The sequence below is a fragment of the Colletotrichum phormii genome (assembly GCF_030913505.1).
Source record: "Colletotrichum phormii strain CBS 102054 chromosome Unknown BDP81scaffold_22, whole genome shotgun sequence".
Taxonomy (NCBI): domain Eukaryota; kingdom Fungi; phylum Ascomycota; class Sordariomycetes; order Glomerellales; family Glomerellaceae; genus Colletotrichum; species Colletotrichum phormii.
Genome location: NW_026851464.1, coordinates 626,826 through 650,363, shown reverse-complemented (window position 1 = coordinate 650,363; position 23,538 = coordinate 626,826). Strand labels below are relative to the sequence as shown.

At 53.2% G+C, this 23,538-nt stretch overlaps 11 protein-coding genes across 11 annotated transcripts; 5 read left to right on the top strand and 6 right to left on the bottom strand.

Moving 5' to 3' along the window:
- Nucleotides 1-273: 273 nt before the first annotated feature.
- On the bottom strand, nt 274-1,017 carry BDP81DRAFT_104258 (uncharacterized protein). The gene is made up of 2 exons (XM_060581405.1): nt 459-1,017; nt 274-406 (listed from the first exon to the last, which is right to left on the bottom strand). Exons 1-2 carry the CDS (start codon nt 901-903, stop codon nt 327-329), a joined length of 525 nt encoding a protein of 174 aa, XP_060440995.1. The 5' UTR covers nt 904-1,017; the 3' UTR covers nt 274-326.
- Nucleotides 1,018-2,629: 1,612 nt separating this feature from the next.
- Nucleotides 2,630-3,475, bottom strand: BDP81DRAFT_104246 (uncharacterized protein). Its single transcript, XM_060581404.1, has one exon. The coding sequence runs from the start codon at nt 3,370-3,372 to the stop codon at nt 2,884-2,886; it is 489 nt and encodes a 162-aa protein (XP_060440994.1). The 5' UTR covers nt 3,373-3,475; the 3' UTR covers nt 2,630-2,883.
- On the bottom strand, nt 3,476-4,610 carry BDP81DRAFT_104245 (mitochondrial ATP synthase g subunit-domain-containing protein). Its single transcript, XM_060581403.1, has 3 exons — nt 4,105-4,610; nt 3,917-4,001; nt 3,476-3,855 (listed from the first exon to the last, which is right to left on the bottom strand). Exons 1-3 carry the CDS (start codon nt 4,367-4,369, stop codon nt 3,579-3,581), a joined length of 627 nt encoding a protein of 208 aa, XP_060440993.1. The 5' UTR covers nt 4,370-4,610; the 3' UTR covers nt 3,476-3,578.
- A 338-nt stretch (nt 4,611-4,948) lies between these two features.
- BDP81DRAFT_104208 (alcohol dehydrogenase GroES-like domain-containing protein) lies at nt 4,949-6,644 on the bottom strand. The gene is made up of 2 exons (XM_060581402.1): nt 6,270-6,644; nt 4,949-6,201 (listed from the first exon to the last, which is right to left on the bottom strand). Exons 1-2 carry the CDS (start codon nt 6,464-6,466, stop codon nt 5,271-5,273), a joined length of 1,128 nt encoding a protein of 375 aa, XP_060440992.1. The 5' UTR covers nt 6,467-6,644; the 3' UTR covers nt 4,949-5,270.
- A 1,422-nt stretch (nt 6,645-8,066) lies between these two features.
- Nucleotides 8,067-9,374, top strand: BDP81DRAFT_329014 (isochorismatase; the record flags this gene model as incomplete). Its single annotated transcript, XM_060585274.1, has 4 exons — nt 8,067-8,351; nt 8,611-8,953; nt 9,026-9,192; nt 9,318-9,374. The coding sequence occupies 4 exons, from the start codon at nt 8,067-8,069 to the stop codon at nt 9,372-9,374; spliced, it is 852 nt and encodes a 283-aa protein (XP_060440991.1).
- A 1,168-nt stretch (nt 9,375-10,542) lies between these two features.
- BDP81DRAFT_398190 (uncharacterized protein) lies at nt 10,543-10,799 on the bottom strand (the record flags this gene model as incomplete). Its single annotated transcript, XM_060588419.1, has 2 exons — nt 10,543-10,638; nt 10,713-10,799. The coding sequence occupies 2 exons, from the start codon at nt 10,797-10,799 to the stop codon at nt 10,543-10,545; spliced, it is 183 nt and encodes a 60-aa protein (XP_060440990.1).
- A 2,173-nt stretch (nt 10,800-12,972) lies between these two features.
- Nucleotides 12,973-13,389, bottom strand: BDP81DRAFT_104198 (uncharacterized protein). The gene has a single exon (XM_060581401.1). It carries the CDS (start codon nt 13,329-13,331, stop codon nt 13,074-13,076), a length of 258 nt encoding a protein of 85 aa, XP_060440989.1. The 5' UTR covers nt 13,332-13,389; the 3' UTR covers nt 12,973-13,073.
- Nucleotides 13,390-15,120: 1,731 nt separating this feature from the next.
- BDP81DRAFT_328922 (NCS1 nucleoside transporter) lies at nt 15,121-16,792 on the top strand (the record flags this gene model as incomplete). The annotated part of the gene is made up of 3 exons (XM_060585264.1): nt 15,121-15,366; nt 15,424-15,640; nt 15,696-16,792. The coding sequence occupies 3 exons, from the start codon at nt 15,121-15,123 to the stop codon at nt 16,790-16,792; spliced, it is 1,560 nt and encodes a 519-aa protein (XP_060440988.1).
- Nucleotides 16,793-18,108: 1,316 nt separating this feature from the next.
- Nucleotides 18,109-21,258, top strand: BDP81DRAFT_474713 (uncharacterized protein). Its single transcript, XM_060594699.1, has 5 exons — nt 18,109-18,781; nt 18,840-19,070; nt 19,129-19,308; nt 19,363-19,440; nt 19,512-21,258. The coding sequence occupies exons 1-5, from the start codon at nt 18,258-18,260 to the stop codon at nt 20,758-20,760; spliced, it is 2,262 nt and encodes a 753-aa protein (XP_060440987.1). The 5' UTR covers nt 18,109-18,257; the 3' UTR covers nt 20,761-21,258.
- Nucleotides 21,259-21,694: 436 nt separating this feature from the next.
- BDP81DRAFT_104166 (uncharacterized protein) lies at nt 21,695-22,578 on the top strand. The gene has a single exon (XM_060581399.1). It carries the CDS (start codon nt 21,840-21,842, stop codon nt 22,344-22,346), a length of 507 nt encoding a protein of 168 aa, XP_060440986.1. The 5' UTR covers nt 21,695-21,839; the 3' UTR covers nt 22,347-22,578.
- BDP81DRAFT_104167 (uncharacterized protein) lies at nt 22,579-23,192 on the top strand. The gene has a single exon (XM_060581400.1). The coding sequence runs from the start codon at nt 22,811-22,813 to the stop codon at nt 23,153-23,155; it is 345 nt and encodes a 114-aa protein (XP_060440985.1). The 5' UTR covers nt 22,579-22,810; the 3' UTR covers nt 23,156-23,192.
- The last annotated feature ends 346 nt before the right edge of the window (nt 23,193-23,538 follow it).

Genomic DNA, 23,538 nt, shown 5'->3' with positions numbered 1-23,538 from the left:
TGCCCCTTCATCTTTATTAATCTACAGTGTAAAAGCGACGGTGACTTTGTCGAACAGAAGATCGGAAGAGATGATGGTTCATCATCCCGCGGAGAAGAGCATCGACAACCATGGATACGAAGTCCCGACGACCCCTACGGAATGACCATGATCTACAATGATAAGCCCATCTACGTCTTTCATAGACACTCTTCAAATGAAGTAGGGAAGCGAGAAAACTATCTTACCAACAGAAAGAACGAAGACCGGCCAGGAAGACTTGGCAAAAGAATATTCGTTTGCGCATTCCTCGGCCTTGAGAATACTACAAATCTCACTGGCTTAACCTAGATTTTGCTGACCACCATTCCTTCCCGAGAGGGTACCATTGCCCTCTTTCGGCACGTCAAGGGAAACCCGTCTGCCTCTTCTTTGTCCATTAGGACCCGAGGGGATGGTAAAGGGGCATCCGCACATACCAGACATGGGGACCAAAGTCCCCAAACATTTGGTCCGTAAGGCTACTCGTGGGATTCTCTTCCTTGACAGGTCCATGGGAAATGTGCCCCGGATAGTTGGTTGGTGGCTGCTTGATCCTTCTTTGCTACGCCGCCGCCAAGTATAAAGGTACACAGGGGGTCGGGGTCGGGGGAGTGAAAGAAAGGGGCGTCGATCCAGAACGAAGTTCAGTACGCCACCATGCAAGATGGAGGCGTTTAGATGGCAGCATGGTATGTGTTTAAAGGGGAGGTTTGTACTGTACAGAAGTACGAATACGGGATGATCTGGCAAACGGTACGGGCCTTGAACGGGATTCGGCGGGTGAAGTGAGGTAAGAGCGGCAGACATGTGGCGCAAAGGTCGGATGAAGCGACGCCTACCACCACTACTATACGCCGTTATATGTCTGGTAATCTGTGTCATGGAGAGGAGTTCGGCCAAACTGGGTCAAGGGGGGTTGGTCGATGAGGGGAAAGGGATCCTTCATCCTGAGGGGTAGAGGCGCGAGTTGGCCTTTCCGACCGAGCTAGCATGAGGACGGTCATGGTATCACGGTTGGTTCACAAAAAGGTGTGGCGTTTGGGCCTGACCGACGACCGGGTTCTTGGACTGGTAAGGAGAAAGAAGGGAAGTGGCTTGGGCGTTTGTGTGACGTGAGAATCCCTGGTAGGGTGGATGAGGCTCGGTGAGGATGATATGGCAGGACGTCGCTGCTGATGGATCTGGTTGTGGCTACCCAAACGATTAGCTGCATTTCCATGTGCGTTTTGGAAGAAGGTATTTATTAGTTCGATGGGCATGGATCGAGGCACTCTAACAATGATGCATACCACAAGGAGAGGCGATGGATGAAACAGAGAAAAAGGGAGGGGGAAAAATAAGATATTGTTTTCCTCTATAGGGAATTGAATAAAAGATTGAGCGATTGATCAACTTAGCTCTGGAGGAACGGGTTCCACTGGCGCCCCTTAAACCCCTCGGCCAAGTTTCCCAAATCACTTCGATTAGTGACAGGAATGAAAGAAAAGAGACCCAATTACCCTTCCTAGTAGTTTTGTAGGTGCCTTTGGAATACTCAAAGGAACCAGAGGGAGGGGTGGTGCATGAGTCTCTGCTCGAATACTCATCCACCTGACGGGTCAGTCATTCCTGGTATTCATGGTCGAGGTTGGAGCATGGGCTGACGATGACAAGGAATGGATCCCTGAAGTGAAAACTCGCCTTTGCAATACCTGCTGCCAAACAAAATCATGTCACGTCTCGAGGTACGAGAGTCGATTATCTCCACGTTGAGGGATAGATCCCTTTAATCGCATTGCTGTTTTGATTCACTATAGACGGCTGGGATACGTGCTCAAGTCTCGTCCCCTACCTATGCGATGTCCATGCTTTTGCATTGTAGTAACCGCATGTGAAGTAAATTCTGAATAGCATTAATTGAAGAAGGGAAAGACGTGATAGTGCCGAGCGACGACTCTCATCCTGAGACATCATCATGGTGTGTGTACATGAAGAAAAGCCTCAGAACGTTGAAGAGACTGCGGGAAGGAAGATGACAGACATCTTCTCCTAAGTATTTGATCAAAAGAAAATATATCACAAAAGATATAACTATACCAAAAAAAAAAAAGAAAAGGAAGGGAGGGGAGACAACTAACCTTATAACTCACGCCCCTGCCCGGGTTCGAAAAGCGCGCCCCTCAGTCAACCCGAACTCTGACTTCACTGGAGTATTTATTTTTATTAAACCACTACACCACGCACACAGCTTGACCTGACCCGCCGACCTAGACGGACGCTGCTGTGCTGGTGACAGGAATGGAATCGAGGGGGGTATATACCCTTGGGTGACTGGGGAAGGTAGGCCAAGGGAGGAGGGAGGTAGAAGTTCCTTCCCAGTCGGTGGTGATTTCATCTCTTTTTCTGAGGAGTGAGATGAATCATGGTAAAGTCTCCTTCCGGGGCCGGCAGCGGAAGGAATAAGAGCAGACGCGCAGAGATGAGCTTCGTTTCATTACTTTTGGTTAGGGTGGGTGCTGGTTGACGATGAAGACAAAAAATTTACCACTAGCTAATGCACAACTCCGCGCAGTCATTCAGTACTATAGCTTAGCATGCTGTTGGAATGATCGGGGCAGATTTGGGGGTTGAAGGCGAATACGGGGCAGGTATAATGGCGTGCTCTCTTACATACGGCTGGGCAAGCGGTTCAGTTAACAGTGATGTGGCGATTCAAGTCCAGATTAGATTCGAAGGCCATTGATGATAGATATATATGCCTGCTCTCAGTCTGTCGCAGCTTTGGCAGCTTCCTGTAGCAGCATCACTCTCTATACGAGAAAATGGAGCAGGATATGTTGTAATGTCGAACTCGCCAGTAAACTCCCCAGTACGTGAGTGTCTTCATAGTCCAACCCGGTCTCTTGATAAGCAGGCTTGCGTAGGGAGAGATTCATAGCCGAGTGGGAGAAACGATGGACAAAGTAATGACATCCCCTTGTTATTTAGAATACGTTTCACGTCTCGAGCCCGGAGCTCCTCGGAACGCAGAGAACCGGATTCGGCTACGCTGCGTACCCAGGACAGTTCACGAATTCGATATCCACCGAGCAGGCCATGTGGTTCAAAAGGTTTCCTGATATTTACCTGCAGGAGGCAGGTTTCGCAGCATGGGTGGGCTGCGGTTGACGTGTGTGATGTACAGAGTCTACATAAGGAAATAACAAGGTGGCCTGTTGAGAAAACGCGTATGACGGCGACCAGATCCAAGGCCCCCGAGACCGATTCTCTTTGCTGCTCTCCCAGTACATCCAGCCCCCCGTACTCGATCGAAAGAATCTCGACCGCAAGGGGACTGTGCGACTGGATAACATGAACCTCTACCACGGGCATCGAGCATTCATGTCATTTGGTTCCAAAATAAAAACACCCCCTTTCCCCCCGATTTCTACAACTCGAAGTCACCATTTGCGCTCTTTTTCTTTAGATGCGGTTTGAATTAATAACCCGGGAAACGAATCTCTCGCCCTCATCCACATCGTCGTTTCGAATCGGTACGAGATGGCGGGGAAGCAGATTTCAAAAGGTTCTTTCTCCGTTTAGTGGGCAGCGGCGTGGGTCTCGCCGTGATAGCCGACGAGCTTGAAGCGGCCGAGCATCTCGCCGACGGTGAAGAAACCGAGGCACTCAGCGGCGACAACGGCACCGGTGGCCACGGTCGCGGTGTTGATGCGGGAGGCGATGTTGGCGGGCTTCGCGGCGGCGGCGGTGTTGGCGGCGGAGCTGGCGGCTGAGGAGGCGGAGCTCAGGAGGGCGTTGGGGTTCTTGACGGCGCCGAGGGCGGTCTGGAAGTAGGACTGGAAGGTGCTGACGGGGCTGTGCATCTTTCATTAGAAGCTGGACGGGCTAGATTCTTCATTCTAGTGTTGGAACTTACGGAGGAGCCATCTTCTGGCCGTGGAAGACAATCTTGGACAGCTCAAGAGTGACTCGGGAGTAGTAGATGACCCAGGGAACCTGCTCTGTAGTCGCATATCCGTCAGCAATTGGTACGCGAAATCGAGGGTACGCGCTCAATTGCGCCCCTCCTGATGGATTTTCCCTCGCGGCCGGATTGTCACGTACTCTCAATGAAGTTGATAACCTTGCCGGTGCGGCCGCCGACCTTGCCGAGGGCGTTGACGGCACCAGACAGAGCGGGACCAGCGGCGCTGGCGGCGCGGCTGAGGCCCTGAGCAGCCTTGGCCGAGTACTCGCTGGCCTTGCCGGCAGCGTCCTTTGCGGATTCGGTGGCCTTCTTGGTGGTGGTCGACTCGAAGCGGGCGGCGACGCGGGAAGGGAGGGTGCGAGCGGTGGTCCGCATCAGCGGGCGGGCGAGGGCGGAAGACATCTTGGACCGGGGGGTTTGGTGTTGTGGAAGAGAGAGGACGTCGACGGATTGAAAATCGGGGTATCTGGATCTCGGATCGGGATGCGTCGATGTGGGCGGCTCCAGGGTCGAAGAAGGAGCTTCGTTGGCTGCCAATTGATGGGAAGGGGGTGGTGATGGGTGGTGTCTTTTTTGCGTGAAGTGAAAAAAAGAGCTCTCTCTGTCTCTCTTGCCAGAGTCTGCCCGACCTCTCGGAAGATTTCGCTTGTGCTGTTGTTGCGAGCCGGAGGATGGATGGCCCGTGCACTGTCCTCTTTTTCTTGCTTATGAAAAATGTCAATTGCTCAGGCGAAGGCGAAGGGGAGCTCAGTGCTCAGGTACAAGGAGTAAGGTACCTTTTCCCTTGCTTCCCAGGGGAAAGAGGTTGGCGCACGCGTCGGCCCAGCGGACTATGCCGCTTTCAAATCGAACCAATCACAATGTGGATCTCTTCAAGGAAAGTGGGGGCACCTGTTCAGTGCAGGCAGGCACGTTCGGTGGCAGGTCACTGGTGAGATCCATTGCGTGAGAAAAGGTTCATCGGCAGGTGCTGGGGCAGAATGGGTTCTTGCCATGAATGGATACCTAGGCACTGCATCCTCGTCTGTCCATTCCCAGGTTGCAGTTTGTCACTGACTTAAGGTACAACCCCGGATCCCACCTTATCATCACCATCAGCATCACCCTTCTTTCACATGGTCCGTCAACTATCATCAACAGTAAAGAATCGTCACTTTGATTGAAGCTTCATATTGTTATACGAATTCATTGGGAACACATCTCTAAAGTATAGTCAAAAACCCATCCATGACACCAAATCGCCAGCATCGCCATATTATGCCCAAAAAAAAATCAATCGTTTCGTCTAACCACCAGGCTTGGCTTAGTCCAAGCTCTGGATCATGACCTTGATAGCACCCGACTTGGGGTCCTTGGCCGCCTCGAAGGCGCCGAGGGCGTCCTCGAGCTTGAACTTGTGCGTCACCAACTTGCTGAGGTCAACAACACCGCTCTCCACCAAACGGATGGCTCTAGGCCACGTGTTACAGTAGCGGTACTGCAACTGAATGTCGACCTCGCGAACGCTGGCGCGCATGAAGGGGAAGCTGATCTCGTTGCGGCCAACACCAATGATGAAGACCTTTCCGCCAAACTTGCAGGCCCAGACAGCTGAAGCGATACTGCTCTCGACACCAGTGCACTCCATAACCACGGCCGGCTCAACACCTCCAAAGGACTCGACGATGCGCTTGGCCTCCTCCTCGGCGGTTCCGCGGCCGACCTTGTGGGTGATGGCTGTGGGCACCAGCTCCTTGGCGAACGCAAGACGTCCATCGTCAATATCCGTGACAACCAGCGGGCAGGCACCCGCAGCCTTGGCACAGAGAAGGGTGATGAGACCAATGGGACCGGCACCGCAGACGAGGACCGGATCGCCAAGGCGCACGCCGGCACGCTGCATACCGGCCAGGGCGACACTTAGGGGCTCCAACATGGCACCGTTCTCATATGTCATGTTACCGATCTTGTGGCACCACACAGCAGGGTGGTTCACGTATCGTCGCAGGAGACCCGGGACCGGCGGGGTGGACAGGAACTGGACCTTCTCGCAACCGTTGTAACGACCGGTCAAACAAGGCTCGCAGGAGTTGCAGATAACGTTCGGCTCGACAGCGACTCTGTCGCCAACCTTGAGGTGGGTGACGCTGGGGTGGACGGCGAGAATCTCACCGGCGGACTCGTGGCCGAGAATGTGGTCGCCATCGACAATCATGGGTCCGATGCATCCGTGCTTCCAGAAGTGAACGTCGGACCTGTTCCTCTCGGTTAGGCTCGTCCTTGTGTTCTATGGGGGGACTTTTGTGTGGCACGAAATGCTTACCCGCAAATGCCGGTGCTTCTGATGGCCACCGTGACTTCGCCATGCTGCAGTCCCTCGCCGGCCTGAACGGCCTCCAACTTGGGCTCGGCCTCGTTGATCCACAGGTCGTGTGCGGGGTTGGTGTAGACGCCAATGTTGGCCTTGGACACCTTAACGGAGCCGACCGCGGCGGGAGGATCAACAGCTGAAGGAGACATTGTGAAAGTCGGTTGTCTCTGTGTGTGCGAGGAGTGGTAGGGCTTAAAAGAATGGCCCTGAAGAGTGGTCTCTTGCCAGGTAAAGAAAGATATGGTATGGAGGCGGGGTGTGAAACGTGGGTGCGAGACTGACGAGACGACTGACGGCGACAGCAACGGCGAGGACCTGAGTCGAGGGTATGGGCGAACGGGACAGACGAAGCGGACAGAGAAGAGGAAGAGTAGAGCGGACTGGAGCACAACGACACACGATCGGACAGTCGCCCGGCTGGATATATACCTTGGAGCTACTCGTGGGATTTTTATTTTTATTTTTCTGGGTCGGCCAACAATCCAGCAGCTTCGTCGGCCCTTTGGTCAACAAATGTTCGAATCCAGCCCCTCATCACCCCTCGTCGCCCAAGGCGAATAGTTTGACCCCAGTTCCCCACGTCGAAACGTCGCGCAGGGTCGAAGCTTGTTGGCAGGGGGTGGGGCGCTGCCGCGTTGTGGGAATTTGTTCGGTCGCTGTAAGACCGATTCTTCCTCTTTGCGACTTTCCGCTCCAATCACGATGACGATCCGTACCCGACATATACCACTCCCCGCGACACGCTTCACTGACATTCTACGCTTTCTCTCACATAGTCTCACTACGGATACAACGAAGCGGCACGTCTCGCGCTTTCCCAGGCCCAGGCACGCCGGGAGGGGCAAGCATCTCGACACACGCGCCACGGGGATTTTTTCTTTTGCGTTCACGTGGTATTCGAACCAGGGGACTTCGTTGGGCTTCCGCATCTTTACGGTTTACGGTCGACCATCATCTTTCCCTTGTCGTCGTATTGTCGCTTGCTGAGGACCATGTCGCTCCACGAATCGCGACTGTGGCCGACGCAAGATCCTTTAGCTCCACGGAAACATGAAGCCCCTCCCTTCCCCATCTCATCTAGTCTCCAAACATTCTGGAGGTCGGCCCCCGAATTACCACCATTCGAACTTCGCCCTAATCACCGGGGAGTCGCAAGCGGCAGACGCCCTAGGTAGCAGCGAGCATCGTGCCTCGGTCCTATACCTCCCTTTTTGAGATGCGCTTCCGTGGGGAAGCCTTTCGAACTTTCGTCGTCTCATCCCACCCAGACGCGCTCCCGAAAGCTAATTATATGCTTGGAAATTTGCTGCCTTGCATACTGATGCAGTCAGTACCTCATGCTGTTGACATATGAGACTGTGTCTGTTTCTCGTCCTGCAGACTGCCGTAGACCGGGCAACTCTCGTTGGCCGCGGGGTCGGGCGATAGCCGCGCCGACGCATATCTTCCCGAAGAACTGATAGACCTAGCTGTTGACACCTCCATCAGATACAAGCGCTGCGCTGTGTTGCTGCTTTGTGCGTGCTCTGCGGGATTTCTTATTTACCGACTTCTTGGTACTGCATGAATGAAATCCGACCTTTTCTTCTTCAACCTATACACACTCAGTGACGTTGACACCCGTCCAATCGCTCCAGACCACTTATTACCCGCAATCGGGGCAAGTAGTGAGCTATACCCGCCGCCGTCGGGATTAGAATATCCGAGGAGAAAACTCGGACCCCTCTTGCGCGTCGTTGTGCCTTTGTCATGCGCCCAGACTTGACTTTTGGCCCGCCGGGCGACGAGTGGCACTACGACAGACCGTCGCGAACCTATGATCTCACCCGGGGCCGGTCGCCGGCTTGGAAGGTCGGCACCACCCAAGGACCAGCGGGGACGTCGGTTTCGGTGAACCCCCACAGCACGGCGCTCGTGATTGTCGACATGCAGAACTACTTTTTGCACCCCAGCTGTCGAGACCACCCGGCCGGGCTGGCGGCGGTGGAGCAAACCAAGAAGGTTGTTGAGAAATGCCGCGAATTAGGTATTCAGGTACGGCCTTGAACCCATTCTACCTTACTCTCCCCCGCCCTTGTTCGGACGTTCGGGGCACCCGGCAGACGTTACCGCCCGTCTTACCGGAGGTACAGAAGCAGTCATACTAGACAGAACAGGACATGACAGAGATGAGGGGCACGCGGGGGTTGGAAGTCTGGAAGGGGATTGGGGGAGGGAACCTTTGCCGGGGTAGTGGTGGTTAAACAAGCGACCCGACGTATCGTAGCTCACTTTTTTCCGTTACGGCACACAGGTAATTTGGCTAAATTGGGGCCTGACCGACGACGACCTGGCACGGATGCCCGCCAGCGTCCAGCGCGGCTTCTCGCGATCGCTCATCCTGGGCGACGAGGGGAAGAGTAGTTCTCCCGGCGACAAGGGGCATACCCTCGCCCGCCTCGGCCTCGGCGCAGATCTCGGCGACGGCAGGGGCCGCTGCCTCGTCGCGGGCGAGTGGAACGCCGACATTTACGAGCCGCTGAAGCGGAGCAGTCTCCGGACGGGGGAGGACGTGCGGTGTGATAAGAATAGGATGTCGGGGATGTGGAGCCCGGAACAGCCGTTGCGGAGGTATTTGGAGGGCGCCCGGGAGGATGGTGATGATGATGAGAAGGGTGCCTCCGGGACCGGGAAGGGAAGAGGAGGAGGAGGAGGAGGAGGAGGAGGAGGAAGAGGAGGGATCCGAACGCTGCTCTTCGCCGGGGTGAATACCGACCAGTGCGTCCTCGGCACGTTGACGGATGCGTATAATGCCGGGTGGGATTGCATCTTGATTGAGGACTGCTGCGGGACCGGGACGCCTGGTGCTCCCGAGGTGTGCCTTTACAACATTTCTGTGAGTTTTTGTTCTTTTTCTTGGCTAGTCTATACCCTCTCCTTCTCCCGACTTGGCATGGCGATGGATCTTGCTTGTGGTTGCGGGTATGGCTGTGATGAGGCGTTCGCTAAGCCTTGCTGTAGGGCTCATACGGGTTCGTCGTCTCGACAGAGACATTTCTCGCCGGAACGGCTTCTTAACACCGCTTCGCATTACTCACCATGTGCGTTTGGTGATGTCAAGCTGAGGAAAGGAGATGGTTGAGTGAGATCACTTGAGTCAAGCAAAACCGTACGATGGGGCTTCACGTCCCAATTTTTTTTTTCTGGAATCGACGAATGCGGCTGTTCGTGAAGCGGCCTTTTCTCGTACCGAATATGCGGGACGCCTATCGTGCAAACGAAAAGCCACCCGCCCGATGTGTGGTTGTTCGCGATACACGGGCAACATGGGGTGGAAAGTGTGAGCGAGGAAGAGAGAGAGAGAGAGAAGAGAGGGAATGTCTCCGAGAGGCGCCCCAGTCAGCACCAACACGCATTTCTGTATCTCGTGGCCCGTTTCTGAAAATAAGTCTGAAATTCTAATGTCTGTATTCTTTTTGGACTGAGCATGTGATTGATGATGGCATGGATCTATCAAGGCCGTGACAATTATCTGTGTAATTTCATCGTATTTCTGATTTCAACACTCTTCAGCCGAAAGATGTCGTTTTGCCCCGAACTTGGTCTACCTATGATGTTATCATATCTTGACAGCCCATTCCCATTATGATGACCCAGTGACGAACATTCGTAAATCGTGTCTACCTAGTGTAAGCCGGTGCAGCCGTCTCACTCCGCCCGAATCACCCAAGAAAGTCGTCTTGGAGGCCAAGAGGGTGAGGAGGGGGGAGCGGAACTCCGACCGAGTTTTCCCATTCGTCAAAAAAATTGAAGAAGAGTGTTTCCCAAGATACCCGACGAGATGCGCATAGTCAGACCAAAGTGTGGTGGATGGGCATCTGCACGTCTGTCGGCCCCGGCGCCGTCGTCCAATCCCGAATAGGAAGTCTGCTAATCCCTGAGTCCTGCTAGAAAAGAAAGGGCTCCAATTTGTGGGAAACCCTAGGTTGCGCCCGTAACGCCGTATCTATCTGACATTGTTGGCCCCCCCCCCCTATGTGAACGCCGATATATGCATGTCGTTTTTTTCGTAGTAGTCGACTCTGGCTTGTATGATTAGGAAGGGTGTGGTTACTGGTGGGCGGCCTTCATCGTCGTCGTCGTCGTGTTAACGTTGAACGCTTTGATGATGTTTGGTGCCCGAGGGTGTGTTGCGGAATTGTTGCGGTATGAGCTTAGATAGCTTCTCATAAAAAAAGATTCTGCTTCAACCACTCATGACGACGACGTCGCCCTTGCAGACGCCGTATGAACAGCAGATTTCAGGACTGGCCTTGCCGTTGAGGATGTCATCTCGCTTCCACTATATGTGAAAAAAGTCAGAATCTCTAGTGATATTGCGGTGGGCACCGGAGGGGTTGGGGGGAGACGACGAACATCAGGACAGGGAGATGGCCGGGCTTGGACGAAGGCGCCGAGAGAGGCAATGGCGAGAACCATAGAGAACACGGCGGGAAACTGCATTTTGTTCCTTCGGTTCTGATGAAAAGAAGAGCTGGGCGAGTTGGTATTGTTTATTGTGGATGTTTTGTCGGGAAGTTTGACTTGTCCGAGGTATCTGATGAAACTGGGAATCCAAACCGTCGCTTTGTTGAAGGTAGCGAAGGTAACGAGGGACACAGGGAGGAAACAAGTGGTGAGGAACGAGTAAAGAGGCGGGAAGGCGGAAGTGGCCAAGAGACTTCTTTATGAAGCTCAGTTACAAACCAGGTATCTCACGGAATGTGGTGGGGTCGAGTCCTGGGTGATGACAGGGTGGGAGGAATGCTCTTTAATATGGACTAACAAAACAAGATGTACTCCGCACACGAGCATTCTGGTCTGATAGGAAAGCCCATCGGAAGCTCAAGGGTGACGGCGTTAGTCCGCGCCACACCTTGCAGCTTCTTGCTCCGGCCGTTAGTCAATGCCCATCTCCCGCCCGTGGCAGTCATCTGGAAGCCCGGGGGTGCTGGGGGTTTACGAGGGGCCGCCTGTTCTGGAAAGCAATTACAGATGATGGAAGGGAGAGATACAGACGACATGTGCCTCACAATTCCCCTCAAATCACGATTTGGCAAGATTAACGTGCATCACTGAGACACCGCAGCTTCAAATTTGCCAGTCGGACACACGACGCCTGGTGCCATCGGTGTTGTAGCAGCCGTGGTAACCTTTGCCTTTGAACCTGGCGGAGGAGGAGACAGCATGTGTTCCGTTCTACAGAGGAGAAATTGACCGGGGGTGAAGTGCCAAGTATACAAACGAAATCGAGTCTGATGGATCAAGATCTACCAGACCAGGGCTATTGCCGGGGGACGTAGGGCGCGAGCAGGAAGAGGAGGGGTTGTACCTTGTGGGTGATGGCTCACTGGACCGGCGACATTCAGTCGCTTTGGCCGAGACCTTGTGAAGGGAAACAAACGCTACTGGCAATTTGTCGCGAACGAGTTCTTCAAAGTGGCTAGCGGTCGGCAGGGACCGAGAATGCTGGGAATCTGGGAAACAATGTCTGTGCCATTAGCACGAGCTGAGGGCGTGGGACTAGGACAGGGGAGGTTTGGCGCTGTTGTGGTGGGGAGCTGAGGCATACGAAGATTCTGACGAAGAAACTGAGGCGCGGGAGACGCAGCCGGCGGGCGACTCGGGGGGCGATATGTGGGACAGGAATAGACACTATGGCTGAGAGGCAACAAGACGTATGTAACAGTTGATGACCGACTCAAGCATTCGCAAGAAGAGTATAGTGCTGTGCAGGGAACGAACAAACAAACGGCCGTTGCCGTCCAAGGTGCCCAGCCTTGTTGCAGCCAAAAAAGCAAATGTTTGGAAAATATCGTCCATGCTTTTTTTCTGATGTGTTGATCGCGTTGGACTTCAGACGATGATAAACAAGGTTCGCCGTGGCTTGCTGCTGAGACCTCTGATGAGATTGCATTCTGGCAGTTCAGACTTTCAGCGGGATCGTGAGTTTCGGTGGGTAGCGTGGCTCTTCCTCGTGTTCACGACGCAGTCCTGGTCCAACCGCCCTTTAAATCGCGCAATGGCTGGCGGGAGGCTGCTGAATCTTCTTTGTCCAACGCTCATGTCGAGATTTTGGTGTCCGTTCGACTCTCGAGTCCATGCAACGAACGACCCGACCGCAAACAGTGGGGGACCAGCGCTGTGAGCGTCAGGACGACGAAAGATGCCCCCAACAGCTTTCCTTGTCAGTCATCCGTGTTGGTGTGATTGCGAAGATAGTTAGCGGCAGAAGCTTTGACGACGTTGTTGGACAGGCCCGAATCCCACGAGAGTCTGAAGGGAGCGCCCGAATGGTGTTATCGGACGATAGATTGAAGTCTCACTCCCCTGCATCCCCATGGTTTCAGGCCGACGAAATCGTAGGACAGCCCGTCGGAGTAGGCATCTGTAGCCTCGACTTGGCTTCTTCTAAACTTCTGTGCTCAGAAGTGTTGCTTCTGCTGCCAGCAAGGAGCCTTGACGGCTGCCGGATTCCGCTGCACCAGTGCCAACGGTCAGTGACGACGCCGTGTTCCATGTATCCGTACGGATAACAACCAGAGTCAGACATGTCGGTTTGTGGTTGGGTTGCTTGGTGTGACCCCACGTCGTGCCGTTTGTAGATGGGGGTTGTGTATGTTGCGTAACGTTTCGTGGTCGGCATCTTCAATTAGGTGACGCTTCGAAGACAAGATGCCAGTGACTCGTTCGTACGCTGCGTACCAAAACCTCGCGCTTTCAATAATACTCTTTGCTTCATGTCCTGGGATCTAAGCGCGTGCTGTTCACCAGCAATTCTCGAGTAGTCAGGATTGCCCTTGTCGACAGACTAATAAAATTCATCAAATGCCTTCGTTGGGAAGCGGCGTACACCAACGCAAGCTCGAAAAGGGGTTGGAGTCGATGGAGCCACGATCCAGGCCATGGCTGGCAATGGCAATGGCAATGAAATGAAAGACAATCTGTGCTGGAATTGGTCAAGATCTTGCAGGATTCCCAGACTTTCTCAGGCATGGCGTTCAAGCAGCCAGTTGAAAACTTGGGGTACCGTTTAATGCAAAGAAATCAGTTGCTCTTGTATGTGAATACGGGTCGGGCCACAAAACTGTCTGCACCTGCTTTGCCGCACGCGCAGTCATTGTTTTTCGGATGAGGTAGGCGGCCCGAAGTGCTCATCATGTCGGAATGTTGAAAGATGATGAAGTCAAGCCTCAGAGAGAGGATGTTAATGGCAAGCAAGCAGCAGCCATCTTGGAAAGAGCAGAGCGCCATTGTGCACCGCCACATGTGGCTGGTGACTTGGTGCCAAGCCACGCCTTCCCTTTGCAAAAAAGCTAAGCTTTTGTGGGTACGAACCCTTGACCGGGAAGTTGTGGGCGGCCCTTCCCTTTTTCGCGATGCACCACTCACACAAGTCATAACTTGTTGTCACTGTCGGTGATCACGACTCGCTGCCGTGTCGGCTATTGATGTTTTCGGTCTCTTCCTACGGAGTAATGGTCCCTTCAACGTCAAGTGTCGATCGAAGCAAGCACGATAAGATCTGACGGGCACCTCCTATCTCCAGACTTCGGAACCGGGCGCTCTTCAATCCTGTCACTTGTGTCTCTCCCCCATCTGGAGTCCCCAAACTTCATCTCTTGCGCTAGACTCTAGTCCGCATGGAAGCCAAAGAAGATCATCACCAATCTCTCGTCTTCTCATGCTTTCGGCTCTGCGGCAGCTAGACTCGGCCCCATAGCGGACATACTGTCCTCCAACAACCAATTGCAGTCCTCCTAATCCCCTCAACCCTGGTCTATCTTATCGTTCAGATTCGTCCGCCAAGATAACGCATCTTCAGCAACCCTCGACTCTTCGATTTTACTCACCGGCCCTCTCCTATTTTGCCTCCCGTGTTGCAGGTTCACGGACTAGCAGAAACCTGGACCGCATACCTGGGTGGCCAATCCCTGCTTCTTGTCAGCACGGATGGTACTCTGCAACGCGTTCACTAAAGGAAACATGCCTCCTTTTTCGAATCACGGAATGGTACCTTCTGCCAGAAAATCAGCACAAAAAAAAAAAGGTCAAAAAAACAGAGTTGTCTTAGAGAAGCACGTCAAGCCCTGACCTACGGGCCACGGCCTCCGCAACTATCGCCTGACTGCCTCCATAGTGACCAACAAGTATCCAGAATCATTGCCCATTCGAAATTCGCTATTGGGCAGATCAGCCCGGAACACCCGAACTTTGCCTCCCAGTTCTTCTTCTAGCTTGCTTGAGGAGCTCCAGTTCCCCTTGCCGAACCTATCCCAAACGGCTGTCAAGTGCCGGCCTACTTCCGAACCACACCAGTCCCGCCGTCAAGGACGCGTCGGTGGGCCATCAAAGGCTCTTCAATGCCGCGGTTCTTATCTTGATCGCTCCATGTCCCCCACCTCCACCAGTTTCGCGTCAGGACTTGGTGTGTGCTCTGCGAAAGCCCACGACTGAGGCTGTATCTAGACTCCAGAAATCTGGGTATTCCGCGGTCCGCCGTCTGTCGCGCCCTGATAAGGGTTCCTCCACTCTCCGCAATGAATATTACTACTCGGCTCGCCACTACCATGTTCTGACTCTTGGACTCTTCGTGGATCTCTCAGTCTCATCCCCTCACAGTTCACCAGTGCTTTGAGCATCTGCTCGTCTCTGCCGGTTTCCCGCCCACGAACGTCCACCGTCCTGTCCTCACTCTCAGTCGATATTCAGGGAAAGTCATGAGCTGTCGGTGAACTAGATCCAACCTCATCACCAACCTCACGGGAATCACCACAGTCCAAACATGGCTATATTCGAGACCAAAAGCGACATTTCGTCGACTGGCGGGGAGAAGAAGTCGGCAACCGATGTAGAGCGTGGGTACTTGGGGGATGACCACGCCGTTCACCAGGCCGACTTCGCAACCGGAACCAGCACCTACGCAAAACTGCAGAGACTGGCGGGCAAGCTTGGTGTCGAGCAGCGTGGTATCGAAAGGGTCCCCGAAGACGAACGAATCAACGATGCCGTCGCCAACGTCGGAACGTTGGTAAGTCCAGCTTGATGGCTGTGCTCATTCCAGGAACCCATCCTGACCCTTCTACAGTGGTGCTCTGCCAACATGGTAGTCTCATCTTTTGCCATTGGTGTTTTGGCTATTCCGGCTTTCAGTCTCGGCTTTGTTGATACGGCTTTGACCATCATCTTTATCAACTTTCTGGGAGTCTTGCCGGTCTGCTTCTTCTCGACCTTTGGCCCCACGTTCGGTTTGCGACAAATGGTCCTGTCCCGTTACTGGTTTGGCTTTTACGCTGTCAAGCTGAGTATGTGACTGACTACCTACCAACTCGTCATGAACTTACTGACTGGTTTAACTAGTTGCCATATTCAATATCCTTGCCTGTCTAGGCTGGTCAGCAGTCAATACCATCGTCGGCGCTCAACTCTTCCATGCGGTCAACAACAACATGCCTGGATGGGCCGGCATCCTCGTCATTGCCATCTCGACTCTGATGATCTGCACCTTTGGCTACAAAATCGTCCACACCTACGAGCGATTCTCCTGGATCCCTTGCGCCATCATCTTCCTCATCGTTCTTGGCGTCTTTGCGCACTCGGGCAAGTTCAACAGCATGCTGCCCATGAGTACTGGCCCAGCAGAAGCGGGCTCCGTCCTCTCCTTCTCTGCCAGCGTTTACGGCTTTGCGACAGGTTGGACATCCTACGCCGCCGATTACACGTGCTACTACCCGGCGTCCACCTCCAGGATGAAGGTCTTCCTCGTCACCTTCTGCGGCCTCTTCTTCACTCTATGCTTCACCGAGCTGCTGGGAGCCGCCGTCATGACTGCCACCGTTACCGACCCCACGTTTTCCGACGCCTACGCCAACTCTGGAATCGGAGGTCTTTTGGCAGCCGTTCTGGTCACCAAGCTGGGTGGCTTCGGTCAGTTCTGCCTCGTCATCCTCGCACTCTCAATCATCGCCAACAACTGCCCCAACATCTACTCCGTCTCCCTCTCTCTTCAGGTCCTGTCCAGAAAGACTGAGCGTATCCCTCGATTCATCTGGGTCTTCGTCGGCACTGGTGTTTATATCGCCATCAGCATTCCGGGCTACGACCACTTCGAGTCCTGGCTCGAGAACTTCATGCTCATCATCGCCTACTGGCTCGCCATCTACGAGGGAGTCAGTCTCACTGACCACGTCGTTTTCCGTCGCGGCATCAGAGGGTACGACATCAACGACTGGGATACGCCGTCGCGCCTGCCCCCTGGATTTGCGGCTATTGTGGCTTTCTTGATGGGCGTCATGGGTGCTGTGCTCGGCATGTCACAAAGCTGGTTCACCGGTCCCATTGGCAAGCTCGCCGGCGGAAGCTTTGGTGGCGACATCGGCTTTGAGCTAGCCTTTTCCTTTGCGTCAGTCTCCTACATGGTGCTGCGTACAGTTGAGAAGAAGTTCTTCAAGAGATAGCCAGCTGAGCGTGCAGCGAGCTGAGTAAGTGAGTGTATGATACGGAGCTGTGGGTTGTATATACTTGAAGTGTAGGCGTATATGGTGTTGGGAGGCGTCCGCAGGACTTTTGAGTTGTGACAACTTTTTGTTTGAAGAAGAACACCCCGGAATTACCTGGGAGATGCATATGACCACTTCATAGTTGGTCTTTGACAGTAAAAGCCTGCTATTGAAATTTCAATAAAACCAATCTACGAATACATTAATAAGAGTGTCGTTGAAGAGGATAGCGTGCCAAGCAATTGCTTCATCTAGTTCCCGGAACTCTAAGTTTAGCTACATAATTGTGGATCAATAGTATCTCCAAGCCCATGTGAAGATGAAATTTGGACGAGCATGCACTTGTGTGTGTTGAATTGATCAGAAATCAAGTTTTTCCCGCTATGTAGTCGAAGCATGATATCTGTCGAATGGAATGGAGCGACGGCGATGCGCGTCATATCATAGCCATCATCACCGCCACCACGCCAGGTTCTACTTGATGGGGATTCTAAGTCGTCGATGGGTTTGCTCATCGTACTCTCTGGCATTCGAAATCAAAGTAGTGAGACTAAAAGCTTGCAGGCCCAAGTAGACGGTTCTTTACCCGACCGTGGTGAAGATTCCCTGATAATAGACCCGGGTAAGTAAGTTAGATTTCTATCTAACTGACTTTTGAAATCACTATATTGAGCTGAGCGCGAGCTTGGGGCATAGTGTGAGCACCGTGTAGTAAATTGTGTACCGTACTGTGTGATTTCCCTCGGAAGCCAAATCCCGTTGAGTTAGATACAGGGACTTGATACTACCGACCGGATCGGACCGTCCAGGAATCGTCTCTTCGGCCCGCGACGCTGCGAAATTTGGTCTTGGGGTCCCGTTCCGCACGTTATTCTCTATGATCTCTATGGAAATGCGGGGGACAACACACTCTTGTCTCAGTTCAGCGTGTGATAACGTTCAGCTCAACGCCAAAGCGAGGGTCGAGACCTATTCCGGCTCAGCCGAAAATACAACTGGGCCGTTGAGTGGATCGTCTCAGCCAGCCCAGAATGTGATGAATATGCATGCATTTCACTCGAGAATGCGGTAGTTCAAGCTATCCGATGGCAATAGGTCAACTGTGGTAAAGCTGAGGTCTAGTTGATGCAAGCAGTCGTCTTGACGACGAGAATTGCCTAATGTTTGCGGCTTCTTCGTGCGGGGGTGTGAGACCTGTCACCTCGCGGGTATGTCTACGGGGTTATGGCAGGTCATATGGGGAGAAAGACACCGAGAGGAAGATGGACATATTGACTAAAGTCTCACGAAGTTGAGCCGACGGTAGTATAAGAACCCACAGCACGTCCCTCTACTGTCGACAATATATCCAACTTATCTCGAAGCAATCTGAACAAGACCACATCCTAAAGAACTTCTCAATTTTCAAAGATCAACCTCCCTCATGTCTCCCAACGAGCCACAGCCCTCGGGCCCCGGAGTCACCGTCGAGGAGTCGACTCGTCCCAGTAATGACTCTTACAAGGCGCAATGGGCACGATACGTCTCCCGACACAAGCTTCAACGCGACCTCCAAGTCGCGTCAAAGAGAATGACAGATATTGCTAATAAAATAAAACCGACCCTCCCCATCTTGAACTCGGTCTCGGCTCTCGCTCAGGTCACAGAGACTGCGACTGGTGGCGGCCTGATTCCGGAGCATCACGGCAAATTCAAGGTTGGCATCGTAGGCGGAGGCGTGGCGGGGCTCTTTACCGCCCTCCTCCTTGATTGGCTCAACAAGGAGCTGGGAAAGCAGAGCGGCGAAGAAGAGTACCTTGACATCGACTACGACATCCTGGAAGCCGCCGGCGAGGAACGTCTCGGCGGTAGGCTGTACACTTATAGGTTCAGTGGCTCCGATGGGGGCGTTCATGACTATTACGATGTTGGGGCGATGCGTTTCCCAGAGAACGATGTCATGGACAGGTTCGTTTCTGACCCTCTCACGCCTCCTACGAATGATTGTTGACTTACTTGCTTCTAGAACCTTCCGACTCTTCAAATATCTTGACATTGATAAGGGGGCTTTGAATGACAGAAAGAAGCCCACTGATCCACCCAAGCTCGTGCCGTATTCTCTTACGGCGAAAAAGCAGCCTATGTACTTCAACGATGTTCGCCAAGTGGGAAATCCATGGGAGCCCTCCAAGCCAACTGCCGCCAATCCGTTTAATCTCAATAACGGAGTGCCAGAGTGTGACCAGATTCCAGCCTAGTCAGTTGTCGTGTCTACCCTTCGCAAGAATTTTTGCTGATAATTCTCTGATCAACAGTCTATTGAGGGAGGCTCCTGGCGATTTGTTCGAAAAGGCTATCGAAAAGTATCTTCATACCGTGCGAAGGGGTCTCGATGACCAGAAGGAAACAACGCCACCAACACCGGAAGAGGAGGAGAAGTTCTTCAACATGCTCATGCTCTCAGATCGGATGAGCGTTCGACAATTCCTTCTTTCGTACGTCGATAATTTCCTATTATGTCTGGTAAAAGAGGCTAACATGTTCCGCAGCAAGGAGAATGCTGGAGACATCCCAGATGGACCAGGCTACAACTATAGCACAGTCCAATGGATTGAGACGGCTACATTGTGAGTTTTCATTCTGCCGTTGCAATATCTAGTCCATGAAGTCAAGAAAGTCTAATACTCGTCCTTCTCAGTGGAACCGGTTGGTATGACCAGTCCCTGACCGAGGCTATCCTGGAGTCTCTCGACTTCAATACGCGGGACAACGAAAGTTGGTGGTGCGTCGACGGGGGCGCCCAAAGAATCGCAGACCAAATGAGGAACAAGATTGCAAAACCTAATGCGATCAAGTTCAACACACAGGTCATGGCAGTCAAGTCTAACGTCCAAGTCAACTCAGTCGTCACTGCGGATATGTCTTTGAAGGTTAAAGACACCAAGACCGACAAACCCAAGGAGGATCCCAAGTACTTTACCGTATTCAACTCGACCACTCTCGGCTCCATGGACCGTATGGACCTCTCCAAGGCAGGCTTGTTTTGGGACACCAAGCAGGCAATTCGTTGTCTCGGATACGGTGCCTCGTGCAAGGTCGGCATGAAGTTCAAGACAGCCTGGTGGCGACAAGCACCTTATAACATCACAGAAGGCGGTCTGGCTCGCACCGATCTCCCGCTCCAGGTGTGCGTCTACCCTTCGTACAACGTCGACGACCCGAATACCGAGCCCAACGTCCTCCTAGTATCCTACACTTGGGGACAAACAGCACAGCGCATCGCAAGCCTGATTCCATGTCGTAACGATCCCGCGGCCCAGGTGGAGCTTCGAAATGTGCTTATCCACGATCTGACCCTCCTCCATGCTGATCCTAGCAAGGAGGATTCTTACAATGCGACGCGGAAAACCATCTCCGAAAACCTCTCCGAGACGCACGGCTACGACTGGTACCGCGACCCATTGATGGCGGGCGCCTTTGCCTTCTTCGGGCCATGCCAATTCTGGGATCTGTACCCGGCAATCACGAAGCCCAACTCGTTCGGCCAGCTGTACTTCATCGGAGAGGCTGCCTCGGCCCACCACGCCTGGGTCGTCGGGGCCCTGGAGAGCGTCGTGCGCGCTGTCTGGCTCATGTTTGACTGTCTACACCAGGGCAGCAAGAAGGACACGAGACCGGGCCACAAGGGCTTCGCGGCGTACGAAAAGGCTATGAAGCTGTTGGAGGGGGACGGTCCCGAGAAGCTCCCCTTTTACCCTCTGCCTGCGGAACTGCCCAAGCGTTGCACAGACAGGCAGGAGACGCCGACTGAGGACTTGATTGACCACCCCAAGCTTGATCACCAGAAAGAGGTCCCGATCATGTATGGCGCCGCTCTTGTTGCTCTGAGCCTGGTTGAGTCGACGTTGAATGAGTGGGCGAAGCCTGATGTCAAAGTCAAGTTCTGAAAAGCTTGAATCGTTAGCCAAGTACAAGAAGTAATAATTCAGTTTATCAAAGCTCTTGCATAAATTTTCGGAAATAGGGAACTTTACACGGCCGAGTGAGCCTTCGGTTGAAGCGTAGAGTATGGAAATCTTGAATAACTCAATCGATCAACTGGAAGAAAGGTGATCAAGGAACATGGAAAGAGCTTCTTCTTCTTCTTCTTCAGCTATGGTGGAAAGATTCTGGGCTTCAATGAACAACAACCACAACCAAACGGCCCATTGCTGCAACGTAAGCCCCGAAACATACCCGTCTACTTGCAACTTCTCATGAGGAATTATCAAATCTTGACCTTGCCATTTTTTGCTGCGCATCGAGGCCAAGATATTGTGGGACGTGGCGGGGTTAAAACGAGGGGTGTGGGTGAAGTCGGTTTCTATACGAAAAATATCGGAAAATGTTGCAGGGTGCCACTTAGCTAAAAGTTTAGGGACACTGATTCAAAATGGCTCATCGGTACTACTGTAGTATGGGTCTCGAGAATGATTCCTATCATGAAGGGGAGATTAAAGAAACCCCGAAAGCCACAAAGGGAGTGAAAAGGCTCTTTCGGTTTTGGTCATTGGGACCAGCAGGATGCTGATGCCTCTCGGATTTCGGTCTTGTTTTGACTGTAGACCAGACTGAAGCGTCGAAGAGACCAAACGTATCACGAACACAGTTAGAGCAAGGACATTAGTAGAAGACAACCCAGACCCTGGAGCGCTTGTACCCCATCTTATTCAGACGCGTCTGCTTGGAGGCTTTGAGAGGCTGTGTGGAAGCACCACGGGATCTCCCTGCCGACATTTTGACTGCCACCCCATGTCCACCGGGCTGTCTACGTAGTCGGATTCTATCCGAGCTGATCCGGGATTTAATACAAATCACATCGTATGCCACTTTGAGATCCAACTCACTTAGCTATCGAGTCAAGAACCGCCCAATTTCCTCAATAATGACCGACCAACCCGAGTAGTCCGAGGCCAACGAGGTCACTGAGACGGCAAGGAACACGAAGGGGCGCCGTACTGCGCACAAGAAATCTCGACGGGGTTGCATGCAGTGTAAGAAGCGCAAGGTCAAGTGCGATGAATCACGACCGGTTTGCTTCAACTGCCTCCGGAGAGACGATGTCGACTGCAGCTTCCGGCGTCAGATTGACTCGGCCGGTGGTGATGGCACACGGACAGAAGATGCGCCATCACCATTGACCAAGAAGATCCATTCTTGTTCGACCTCAGCGCCCTTGCGCGTATTGGCGATGGTCGGTCCGAGTACGTGGCGAGGCAGATCGCCGTCGCGCTTAGGACACAAGCGGCGACACTCGCTCAAATCAATACAGGGCTCTCATCCTTGGAAACGAGCCTCCAGAATGTCTCGAACAACAACAGCCTGGCACCTTTGCAGCCGGACCATCATGCCGAGCTCGCTCTCCGTCACCATTGGTGCACGGTCACGGCACCATGTCTGTCGTGGAGTGATGCCGAGGCCCAACTCTGGCAAGTCCGCTTACCACAACTCGGTTTTCAACACGCCCACGTCCTTCATCTCTTGCTGTCGCTAACAGCCTTGCACGAGGCTTATCTCGGAGCCCCTGAACGCCGCGAATCGTTGCTGACGATAGCCCAGTCCTATCTTGTCTCCGGCACGCGCGGGGCGTCCTCCCTGATTCTCGGCCTCTCTGACGAGACGTTCGAGGTCATCTACACGTCGGCAGTCTTGATCGGCCTCAACGCCCTCGCCGAAGGTCCACAGCCTGGAGATTACGCAGCCTTCAGCGACGATGGACGACCGAAGTTTCTAGCACTCTTGCGTGGTCTCCAGACGGTCAAGTCCGGCCAGTTCTGCACCGACCACTCCACGACCAAACTGACAGGCAGAGCTCTATGGAGCAAATCACCCAGCGCTCGCACGACGCCGTCACTAGCCCCACGCGGTGGACAGTCTTCTCAAGTCACGACTGTTTCCTATGAAGAGCACCTGCGTGCTCTACGCCAGGCCCTGAATGTCTGGGACCCACCCAACTTGATGTACAAGTTTGCGTGCCGCATGGCTCTGGACGACCTTGAGCCCTTTCTGGTTGCGTGTTTTGATGACATACAGAAAACGGACCACGAGATGCGGGAGCGTGCGAAAAAGGCACACATTCAGTTCCCTTTTGGCTGGCTGTATCGTGCTCCGCAGGCGTTTACGCAGTGTCTGGAGGAGAGACTGGCCATCCCGCTCTGTATACTGGCTTGCTTTGCTGTTGTATTGAAGCGGACGTCGGACACTTGGCCCGTGGAGGGTTGGCCGGAACATATGATGAGCGGCATTCATAAATGGGTTCCAAGGGAATATGCATATTTACTACTTTGGCCAATGGAGGCATGAGAGAGAATAGAACCCCCAAGTTGACTATTCTGATCCCATTGAAACAGACCATCGATAGTGTCCTCGTCGTGCCAAGCTCTCTTGTGGACTTTACTCGGCTATGTGATGCATCATCTTAGACTTATCTTACACTTCCAGCCTCGGAGTAGTGCTCTGCCGTTGTTCAGGATTCTGCATGTTCAGCTCAGGGGCCCCCCTTAATGATGACGACTTTACCAGAAGGCCATTGACCCCTCATGCTCGAAGTAGCGGCCATTATGCGAGCGGCATAGACCCTGTCTCTGCTATATTGACTGAAGTATCTTGACAAGTCAAACCCCGAGCGGAACGAGGGTTTATCGGATTATTCTGTGGAGCCGGAGACTGTAGCGTGTTTGCAAGCT

What these genes read in the sequence shown, in the direction of transcription:
- BDP81DRAFT_104258 (XM_060581405.1), bottom strand. Translation starts at nt 903, where the DNA reads ATGACACAGATTACCAGACATATAACGGCGTATAGTAGTGGTGGTAGG. An exon ending in GACTTTGGTCCCCATGTCTG is followed by an intron (nt 407 to 458) that starts GTATGTGCGGAT and finishes TGGACAAAGAAG; the next exon opens with AGGCAGACGGGTTTCCCTTG.
- BDP81DRAFT_104246 (XM_060581404.1), bottom strand. Translation starts at nt 3,372, where the DNA reads ATGCCCGTGGTAGAGGTTCATGTTATCCAGTCGCACAGTCCCCTTGCG.
- BDP81DRAFT_104245 (XM_060581403.1), bottom strand. Translation starts at nt 4,369, where the DNA reads ATGTCTTCCGCCCTCGCCCGCCCGCTGATGCGGACCACCGCTCGCACC. An exon ending in GGTTATCAACTTCATTGAGA is followed by an intron (nt 4,002 to 4,104) that starts GTACGTGACAAT and finishes ATGCGACTACAG; the next exon opens with AGCAGGTTCCCTGGGTCATC. An exon ending in GGCCAGAAGATGGCTCCTCC is followed by an intron (nt 3,856 to 3,916) that starts GTAAGTTCCAAC and finishes AAAGATGCACAG; the next exon opens with CCCCGTCAGCACCTTCCAGT.
- BDP81DRAFT_104208 (XM_060581402.1), bottom strand. Translation starts at nt 6,466, where the DNA reads ATGTCTCCTTCAGCTGTTGATCCTCCCGCCGCGGTCGGCTCCGTTAAG. An exon ending in AGAAGCACCGGCATTTGCGG is followed by an intron (nt 6,202 to 6,269) that starts GTAAGCATTTCG and finishes CGAGAGGAACAG; the next exon opens with GTCCGACGTTCACTTCTGGA.
- BDP81DRAFT_104198 (XM_060581401.1), bottom strand. Translation starts at nt 13,331, where the DNA reads ATGCCTGAGAAAGTCTGGGAATCCTGCAAGATCTTGACCAATTCCAGC.
- BDP81DRAFT_474713 (XM_060594699.1), top strand. Translation starts at nt 18,258, where the DNA reads ATGTCTCCCAACGAGCCACAGCCCTCGGGCCCCGGAGTCACCGTCGAG. An exon ending in GAGAACGATGTCATGGACAG is followed by an intron (nt 18,782 to 18,839) that starts GTTCGTTTCTGA and finishes ACTTGCTTCTAG; the next exon opens with AACCTTCCGACTCTTCAAAT. An exon ending in GTTCGACAATTCCTTCTTTC is followed by an intron (nt 19,309 to 19,362) that starts GTACGTCGATAA and finishes CATGTTCCGCAG; the next exon opens with CAAGGAGAATGCTGGAGACA.
- BDP81DRAFT_104166 (XM_060581399.1), top strand. Translation starts at nt 21,840, where the DNA reads ATGCAGTGTAAGAAGCGCAAGGTCAAGTGCGATGAATCACGACCGGTT.
- BDP81DRAFT_104167 (XM_060581400.1), top strand. Translation starts at nt 22,811, where the DNA reads ATGTACAAGTTTGCGTGCCGCATGGCTCTGGACGACCTTGAGCCCTTT.